The 10,590-nt window shown below is 34.0% G+C and overlaps 1 protein-coding gene across 2 annotated transcripts in view; it reads right to left on the bottom strand.

Moving 5' to 3' along the window:
* Nucleotides 1–10,590, bottom strand: part of LOC107745106 (uncharacterized) — an 18,597-nt gene that overhangs the window by 4,571 nt on the left and 3,436 nt on the right. For both annotated transcript variants that reach the window (XR_001640568.1, XM_016558946.1), the window contains exons 3-4: nt 8,301–8,348; nt 983–1,069 (exon numbers count right to left, since the gene is read on the bottom strand). Coding sequence is in view for 1 of the 2 variants with exons in the window: in XM_016558946.1 (XP_016414432.1) it covers nt 8,322–8,348 (27 nt within the window). In the remaining variant the exon portion in view is untranslated. The remainder of the gene's footprint in view (nt 1–982; nt 1,070–8,300; nt 8,349–10,590) is intronic.

The raw sequence follows: 10,590 nt of genomic DNA, 5'->3' as shown, positions 1-10,590 counted from the left end.
ATATATATATATATATACTTTTATTTTTATTTTTTTATTTTTTTACATTTTAATGACATTTTTTGCCTGGGAAAAAAAAAATCATGTGCATGAACTAATGTAACACATTTACCAAATAATGTACTAAATGCACATTAAACAGGTCATGTTTACTTCAACAAATAATGTGACTATTTCTATTTCTATTTTCGAGAACATTTTCTTTACTATGGCCTCTTTAAGAAACTACAGTCTGTTCTGTCCAGAGCACTAGAGGCTGTATCCGGTGGTGTAAACATCACTAAACAGCAGCACGACTAAATAATGAGCCTCGTTACAATGAACCTCGCAGGGCAGACGCACAGGATTTCGACACTCCGGAGCGACACAATGAGCCTCTGAAGGGTTTCATCAGGCTGGCTTTGAATCTGACCGCAGACTTCAAAGGGCCGAGGAATGCGGAGCAATGATCAATCAATAAGGGCCGGATCAGGTTCCCCAGTGCAGTCACACTGTACAACAATAGCCAGAGGAATCCGGCTCGCTCTGATTTCCTCCCCGCTATCATTCAAGCAACTGTTTCCACCTTATCTGTTCATAATTTCCCCAAACGTTCACCGTATTTGTCATAACTGCGAGACAATGACCAATGGAGGCTCTCGGCCAAGGCACATTGTTCCACCAACGACTCCACGTAACCTGAATTGAACCGTTTTTCAGCCAAACTAGCCTTGTTAACACCAGAGTTTCCTTAGTTCCCTGTAACTGATACAATGTGAAAAAGTCATTTAGTGTCAGGCCAGAAAAGACTTATGGTCCATGTCTCTGGTCAGAGCAGCACTGAGTCAGTCTCGTGTGTTCATGAAGGAGAGCAGCTGCATCCTGTTATTAAAGCAGAGCGTTAACCGACTCACAGCCGCTTACAGTCTCCTGTACTGTACCCAACAACACGCCAAAAGCCTTAAAGGGACAGTTCACACAAGAACGAATCTTATTTACTCACCCGCATGTTGCTCAAACTCGTCTGTGAAACACATAAGGAGAATTTTCTTCTTTCTGCTCTTTCCATATAATGACGATTATAGTGATCCTAAAAGAAGCATAAAAATATTCAATGCAACTCTCTTTATAGTATACGGCAGCTTTGTGTGAAATATGAAGTTTGAAAGTTTTTGAGTTTTTACTGAAAATCTTAATGTAATTATGCATTAATGCATTTTATAATCCACAGTCAAATATAAAACAATAATAATAATAATAACCAGGTGTCAATTCACAAATTTTTAATCAAATTTTGGGTTATTGGAAAAAAATCTATCTATCTATCTATCTATCTATCTATCTATCTATCTATCCATCCATCCATCCATCCATCTACATCTATCTATCCATCCATCCATCCATCTATCATCTATCTATCCATCCATCCATCCATCTATCATCTATCTATCTATCCATCCATCCATCCATCTATCTATCTATCTATCATAAAATAAAATAAATAAAATGATTTATTATAAATAAGAAATGATTTAATCAAAATTTAAAAAATCTAAATCAATGTAATTGTTAAATGTAAAATTATTATTTTTTATCCAAAGTCACATTTGAAACAATAATAATAGCCTGTCCATCTACTTAAATTGTATTTATGTATTATTTACTTTATTAATTTTATTTAAATTTTAGGGTATTGCATAAAAATGCTGTAAATAAAAAAAAGAAGTTAAAGAAAAGCAAAAACTGTGTCGAGTAGTTAAAATTGCTAGTGCAATTGTAGGACAACCACAAAAGACAATTGAATGAAATCTATCAAACAAGAGTCAAACAAAAAGCACAGGTTATTACTGAAGATCGTTCTCATCCTTTGAATATAAAATTTCAGCGTTTACCATCAAAAATACATTTTAGGCAACCTCAAGCAAGGAAAAAGTGTATCAAAACAAACAAACAAACAAACAAACAATAAATAAATAAAAATAAAATGTTTGCATAAAATGCTTGATTGGACACAAATAAAACAAAATAAAATAAAAAACAACAAATAAAGTATGTAAGTAAAGAAAAATAAGATTTTTCAAATAAAACTTAAAATGTGCATTAAAAATGTATGTGCATTTTTTTATTTATTTAAACTTTGATGATAATTTTCATCTTGCAAAAAGATGAAGTGCATAAACTACGATTAACACATTTACCAAATAATTTACTAAATATACATCAAATAGGTCTTGTGACTTGACCTTGACAAATAATATGACTGAAAATTAATGAAATTCACAACTAGCTTTCTGTTTGGCCTAAAATATGTTTTAATGACAACACATGATTTAGTTCTTAAGATTTCTTATATGAGTGAGTGAGATTTAAAAATGCGCTTTTCCAATTGTTCCTACGTCCGTGTAGGATCAAATTTCTCGTGGTTTAGCATCTGAACAGTGACCAACTATCTGCTATATCAATCAGCCATGTTTTGTGATTCAGAAAGCCTTTGCTTGATTGAAATCGCCCTCCGTGGCCTCATACCCCGCCTGAACCCCCCGCCACCGCCAGATAGAAATGCATCTGTTGCTATGCTATTATTAGAGCGCCATCAACATATCCTGACCCTCTCGGGCCTCTTTCATGATAGTAGATGTCCATAACCTCGATCAGCGCATTAGCAATTGAGACTTTTCCAGCTAATCTGGAGCCTATGCTCATATTAGCCAACAATGTTGTCATGCCAAGATGAGTTAGTTTACTCAAAAAATGACAATTTGCTGAAAATGTCCTCACCTTCAGGCCATCCAAGATGTAGGTGAGTTTGTTTCTTCAACAGATTTGGAGAAATGTAGCATTGCGTCACTTGCTCACCAATGGATGTGAATGGGTGCCGTCAGAATGAGAGTCCAAACAGCTGATAAAAACATCACAATAATCCACAAGTAATCCACACCACTCCAGTCCATCAGTTAACATCTTGAGAAGCCAAAAGCTGCGTGTCAAATCCATCATTAAGACGTTTTAACGTCAAATCATTGCTTCTAGTCAATGAGTCCATAATCCATAATAACGCTTCCTCCAGCGAAAAAGTCCATCTCCTGTTGTACTCTAATATCAAAATCTACCCACATATTTGTTCAGAAAACATATTGGATTATGGACTCGTATTTTAGTCGGAAGAGACCGTTTAAAGTTAAAACGTCTTAATTTCTTACAAACACGCAGCTTTTGGCTTCACAAGATGTTAACTGTTGGACTGGAGTGGTGTGGATCACTTGTGGATTATTGTGATGTTTTTATCAGCTGTTTGGACTCTCATTCTGACGGCACCCATTCACATCCATTGGTGAGCGAGTGATGCAATGCTACATTTCTCCAAATCTGATGATGAAACAAACTCATCTACATCTTGGATGGCCTGAGGATGAGTAAACTTTCAGCAAATTGTCATTTTTGGAAGAACTTGTGGGGGAAATTTTGGGGGAAGATGATAAATAATGTGTGAAGAAATAATGTTATTTACAATTATGGTATAGTTTCTAATTGTATAGCTGTTTGGACTCTCATTCTGACGGCACCCATTCACATCCATTGGTGAGCAAGTGACGCAATGCTACATTTCTCCAAATCTGATGACGAAACAAACTCATCTACATCTTGGATAGCCTGAGGATGAGTAAACTTTCAGCAAATTGTCATTTTTGGAAGAACTTGTGGGGGTAATTTTGGGGGAAGATGATAAATAATGTGTGAAGAAATAATGTTATTTACAATTATGGCATAGTTTCTAATTGTATATAGGCTATTATTTTTCATAGCAAATCAAGATTATACTTGAAGCTGTGGAACGTAGCATGATCTAAAAAAAACACTTTCAATCAGAGAGACATTCAATCAGAAAACAACCCAAATTTCTCCTTTAGGGCCCGCTTGTGAAGTCTTCCCGTTACATATGTGAGCGCGTCACACCGCGCGAGATCCCATGCCATGCCGCGTGGCCATCTGCTCGGTGGAAATGTAAGCAGACACAGGTTGGTGGGAGAGGAACTCTCAGAGAGATTTCTATGCTGCGCTCCTACAGGGGGTGGCATGGAACTTTGCGTGCATTGGGTACAGTTATGCAATATAGTTCATAATTCATTTTTAAACAGCAATATGGATGGTGTTTTATGCCAAAGCCAAGCAGGAGGGCAGCAGTAACTGGTACAGAAGTCTTCCCGTTACATATGCGAGCGCGTCACACCGCGCGAGATCCCATGCCATGCTGCGTGGCCATCTGCTCGGTGGAAATGTAAGCAGACACAGGTTGGTGGGAGAGGAACTCTCAGAGAGATTTCTATGCTGCGCTCCTACAGGGGGTGGCATGGAACTTTGCGTGCATTGGGTACAGTTATGCAACATAGTTCATAATTCATTTTTACACAGCAATATGGATGGTGTTTTATGCCAAAGCCAAGCAGGAGGGCAGCAGTAACTGGTACGAAGACAATCCTGGGCTTGTTGTGTAAGACTAGCATCGCTTACTAGTAGCGAACAAACTTGTTTAACTCCTCTCCTCGAATATGAAACAACAACAACAATAATAATAATAAATAATAATAATAATAACCAGATGTCCATCCACTCATTTTTATTCAAATTTGGGACAATTGCATAAAAATGCTGGATTGAAATAAAACAAACAAAAAAAAAATTCCAAGTAATATTACAAAGCCAAGCAGGAGGGCAGCAGTAACTGGTACGAAGACAATCCTGGGCTTGTTGTGTAAGACTAGCATCGCTTACTAGTAGCGAACAAACTTGTTTAACTCCTCTCCTCGAATATGAAACAACAACAATAATAATAATAAATAATAATAATAATAACCAGATGTCCATCCACTCATTCTTATTAAAATTTGGGACAATTGCATAAAAATGCTGGATTGAAATAAAACAAACAAAAACATTTTTCCAAGTAATATAAACAATAAAATAAAAATTTGACAATTTTTTACTACCATGAAGTGCATATGCTATGATGGAAACACATTCACCAAATTATTTACTAGATGCAAAACAGTCATTCAAGTTTAACTCTAAAATCATGCGAGTAAATATTCACTCAAATGATTATTTCCATTTGCAACTTCAAAAACTGTTGCTTTTGGCATAATTATTTATATGACAAATACATGAATGAAGCAACTGAAGATATCCTGAAAATAATGGGTGTAAAAACAATGGCCTTTTGTGTAAAACTAGCATTGCTTACTAGTAGCGAACAAACCTGCTTTACTTCTTTTGCTCTAAGGTTAAATCAGGTGCTCCGGGGAAAATCTGCATTTTTATATCCATATATATCCATAATATTAAAATGTGATCTATACAGCGGTGCGACATCTGTGTTTGTAACGCTTTACAATAAGGTCTCATTTTTTTAACATTAATTAACTACATTAGTTAAGAAGAATGCACAATAATAAATGCTGTTCTACATTTACTAAAACAGTTTTGTTTTACTAACATTAATTAGTTAATTCACTAATATGAACTACTTTTATTAACTAACATTAACGAAGGATGTAAAAAGATATTGCTCATAGTTAATTCATGTTAACTACTGCATTAACTTATGTTAACAAATGAGATGTTATAAAGTGTTACCATGTTTTGTTTTCTCTCAACAATGCAGATTTTACCCAGTGCGAGTTAAATATGCTAGATATTCCCCTACACTGCTATAACTAGCCAAACTAGGAGGGATTTCAGCTGGTAAAGGTGGTGAGAGAGGTCACAATGCTGCTATAGATCCTTGCCAAATGCTAAAAAAATAAGATTATGGCCCGGATCCAAGGTCAGGACTCTGAGAGGGGCAGATGGATGCTGTGAAGGCGCTTATTTACATGCAGTCAGTTGGCGACAATTAAGCGGCTAAATAAGAAGGAATGCTGTTTTTTCTTTCTTGGTCTCTTTTAAAAAGGGGGTTTTGGCAGCACTGTCATTCTGGGCTCCCAAAAGAATTGTGCAGGGAACAGTTCTTAAAAGAACCATTTTTTCTCAGTGTTAAGAATATTTCAAATCATCGAAAGAACCATTTTCGACTCTATAAATAAAGGTTCTTATTGTCATTGATGGTTCTGAATGGTTCTTTTATGGCATCACTGTGAAACCCCTCTTTTGGAACCTTTATTTTTTGGCTTTTATGGTTCCACGAAGAACCTTTAACATGCATAGAACCTTTCCATTGCACAAAAGGCTCTATACGCTCTTAAAAATAAAGATTCTTTGTTAGCATTGATGGTTCCATGAAGAACTTTTAACATCCATGGAACCTTTATGGTTCTTTATAGTAGAAAACGGTTCTTTAGATTATTAAAATGTTCTTCACACTAAGGGGGAAATTGGTTCTACTAAGAACAGTTTCTTTGAAAGGTTCTTCAAGGTTCTTTTTTTCTATTACATCACTGCGAAAACCCCCTTTTGGAACCTTTATTTTTTTTTAAAGAAGTTTCTTAATGGAACTAATAAACAACCTTTATGTGTACGAATGATGATCTCGTTTGCTTATGCTCATCTCCCACCCATTCTTCTTCTACTCAAATTTCATTGAGTAGCAAACTCAGAAATATAGCCACAGATCACATGACTTACACTTGATTTATCAGCTACTATAAAAGTAAGCAATAATAATCAGCTGTAAACAAGATGATGGCAACAGTTTAACACGCTCTACCAATTTTTTGACAAATATTAAACAAAATCTAATAATTCTACGAATTTGAAGCCATTGTGCTGTCAGTGATAAAACATCAAACTGCCTTTGAACAAGTTTGCCTCTCGACCTCCATAAAAAAATGAAAACAATAAAAGCACACAAACATCTTCCCAACAAATTACACAGGAGCTCTGATAGCACCCACAGCTTTGTCATGACTTGTGGACAGACAAAAATGACACGTGGATCAAGACTGAATCTGTAAATAAGTCCACAGCGGCTGCACTATGGGTTAAGGCAAGATACCACAGGTGAATATGGTAAAAAAAAAAATATATATATTACCATACTTCCCCAGTTGAGTGATTACATTAAGAATTGCAGACATTTTTTGTATCACAAGTTTTCTGAAATGCTATCTTTAAAAAAGCAAACGATGCATTATCTAATAAAGCATCCAACAATTTACATATATTTCCACAACATAAATATGAACCTCGGATGAATCCAGATTCAAATTTCTTGTTTCATTTCAAATTCTTCATTCATTTTTACAGAGGCGCTTTCTGGATTTCTGTCTCTATCACTTTATAATTCAGAAAATACTGTCAAAAGCTAAGATAAAGGCATTTTCACCGTGTTTGTAGGAATAAAGTGCTGTATAAATGACATATGAACAAACCCCTCTATAAAAACCGAACAAAACTATACATTTTGGTTAATATAAGTGCTGCTGAAGTGGAGAAACAAACTCATTTTGAGTAAACGGCCTCAATGTATATCCTATGTATTGTAATTGAAATCTACAGATGCAAATAGATAGTTCAATAATAAAATCAGGCGAATGACATAAGAACAAACCCTTCAATAAAAACCTTCAGAATATAGATAGGAATAAAACTGTACATTTTGGTGTTTGTTAGTGCTGCTGAAGTGGAGAAACAAACTCATTTTGTGAAAATTGTTATTGAATATAAAATATTGTAAAAGAAATCTACAGAAGCAAATAGATAAAGTGCAATAAAATAAACACTTAAAAGTGTAATTTGACCTAGTCAACACATTATGAAAAGCAAAATCCCCAAAACAAAAATTTACCAGTGCATGAAAAAAAAAATGCATGCATTTTTGCATGTATAGTGTCTTGCCTTACTTACTCTTTCAGGCCGTTTAGTGATGCTGCTAAAGTGAAATAATTTAGCTCTAGTGTGGTAACTGCATTGGGCATTTTACAAATGAATTTTGACATCTGCTTTGTGATTATGGGATTGTTAAATTGGCCCTGCACTAGCAGTGTCGGACTCTAGAGGGCGACACTATCAGGTGCATTAGAATGGAAACGGGTTCCCACCAGGATCGAACGTACAAAAGTGCATTAGATTCATTATACAGTCCAAAAAAGTCATGCAATTAGTCTTTTCTAAAAACTATTTCTGATTCATTAAACAAATAAAATCAAGTTCTGTTGAACTTGAACTTCATCTCCAAGTTTAGAATACAGACCATCTAATCAATAACTATAAAGCAACCACATGTAATTGTTAAACGCACAGGCTTTTATTTTTTTACATATATGTATATTTTATTATTATTATAATTCATATCATTTAAGTACTTAAAAAAGATCATCTGTACTGACCTGTGCAGGGCAGCATCTTGGTTAGTCCATTTCAAACTTCTCTTGTGCCTAAAGAAGAACATAAAAATATATTATTATAATCATCATTTTGTAAAATGAGCAATTTGTTTGCTTAAAAGTACAGTATATGTAATATTTCAGTAACTGCTGCATTCGTGGTATTTCATTCTAGTTTAAAAAAAAGCACATCTGCTTTTTTTTTTAAGAATTAAACCATGCTGTTCATAAACATTACGCTATTTGTTTAATGACGTAAATCATCAATACGCTTAATTGATGACTGCTGCAGAGATTTATTTAGTGAATTATTGATCAAAGATCAACAAAAGGTTAAGTAATTAGTGATTATTTAATCAGCTGATTATAAAAAAACAGAACATGCTTTAATCAATGTGAATAAGGAGATTAAATGTGAATATGTAATTCAAAGAGACATCCTGCAAATTTTCAATTTGGTAATTCTGCTAAAAAAGACATAACATTAGTTGGAAAAATGCCAGCGAATTTCGAATGCATGTCTCATTAAAGCACATAATCTGCATTTACGAACTAATAAGGAGCTAGTACAAATATAAATATATAATCTGCCATAACATAACACAAAACAGAGATTTGCATTATCTACCGAATCCAATGTAATTTCTAATAATATAGCAAGAATGACTGAGAATTAAAAAAAAAAACATGATTTTATAACAGCTCAAATTTTAAAATATGTTGCGATGAGAGAAGTTTTAGTATTTTTTAATGCATATTTTATGCATATGACTTTATTTTGAACATGAGTACTGTGTGAGTTTAAAGAGTGTATTTTTAAAGAGAACATATTTTAAAATATAAATGTAAATATAATATGTACCGGTAATATTTTGTGACAGTTAAAGCCGACACTTACTTTCTAAACTTTTTCTAGAATTTAAAAACGCTATTTTCAGATATCGATTTACAGTTTTGCACGCGAGCATGATACACATGTAAATTGTGGGACTGTAATTGTATTTTAATTACGTTAAGTGACTCTTCATGACTCTTTCTTCTTTGTATTGTTTTTTGTCTCACTTTTCTGCAAAACATTTGGTGCAAATTGCAAAAACACGGAAAGATGTGTAAATCCGTTTTGTCACTAACAACTGTGCAACAAACTTTACAAAGGATTATCTAGCAGTAAATGACCCAATAAATCTGTCAGCTAACACAAATTATCCTAACGTTGTGGTGAACTCAATGAAAGTTCGGACTTTGGAGAAGAGAAACGAATTATGATGAAATATAATTCATTATATTTCACGAACGTGTGCAGTATATTTATAAGAAGTGTGTTTGCATTACACTGATAACACGTTATATGCAAAACATCAGAAACAAAGACAATAACTACAAATGTAATAGGATTAAAAATACTTAAATAGATTAAACCAAAAATAAAATGCAGTAGAATAAATGCCCCGCAGTGCATCATAAACGCAAAAAATACTAAACATTCTGCTCTGTTATTTTGGGACTAAACTGTATACAGTAGGTTAGACGATACACATGCTAATAGACAACCATTCACAATCACACACTAAAGTGTCACAAAATGTTATATGCGTTATAATATCTGTGATTCTGGTTATTGTGTGTTTGCTAGTTTAGTTTGAAATATATTTCAAATGTAAAAAATTTAAATCATTTTCAAACACACACACACACACACACACACACACACACACACACACTGAAGACTGAATAAAAGTATGCAGATTTTACATAAAGCTAATTATAATTCAAATAGACTCTAATCTCAAATTAAAAAACAAACATTCATTTAATTTATTGATCACTTTTATCTAAGCGAAGACCTCAAATATCTTCAAAATAAAGGTAAAAGTGTGTGTACATACACTGATATAAGCCAGTGTTTCAGTTTTCAACAAATGTGCACAAAATAATTGCGAAAACATTTTAAAAGTTTATTTAAATTATGAAATAAAATCAGGACTTCATAAAAACAAAGTTAAGAGTGTGCGTGGGTGTGTTTTAGTAAATAAACTTTTTTTGACAGAAAATTACTTTTCTTAAAATATAGTGGCAACTATTAAAAAATTATTCTGGGGTCTGTTTCATTTTGTCAATACAATAGATATATTTTTTTATCCATATTGACTAAAAGTACCGATAGAGCTTGATTCACACACTGAATCAAAATGGTGGACTTGAACTTCACACACACTGTGGCCCAAACTACTGAGGAATGAGACCCATTCACTGCAGACCGTCCGTCCGTGTGTGTGTGTGCGTGTGTGTGCGT

Source organism: Sinocyclocheilus rhinocerous, unplaced genomic scaffold (assembly GCF_001515625.1).
Source record: "Sinocyclocheilus rhinocerous isolate Xijiao unplaced genomic scaffold, SAMN03320098_v1.1 scaffold2966, whole genome shotgun sequence".
In the NCBI taxonomy this organism is placed as follows: domain Eukaryota; kingdom Metazoa; phylum Chordata; class Actinopteri; order Cypriniformes; family Cyprinidae; genus Sinocyclocheilus; species Sinocyclocheilus rhinocerous.
The sequence above is the reverse complement of the archived record's forward strand: the minus strand, read 5'-3'. Positions and strand labels throughout refer to the sequence as shown.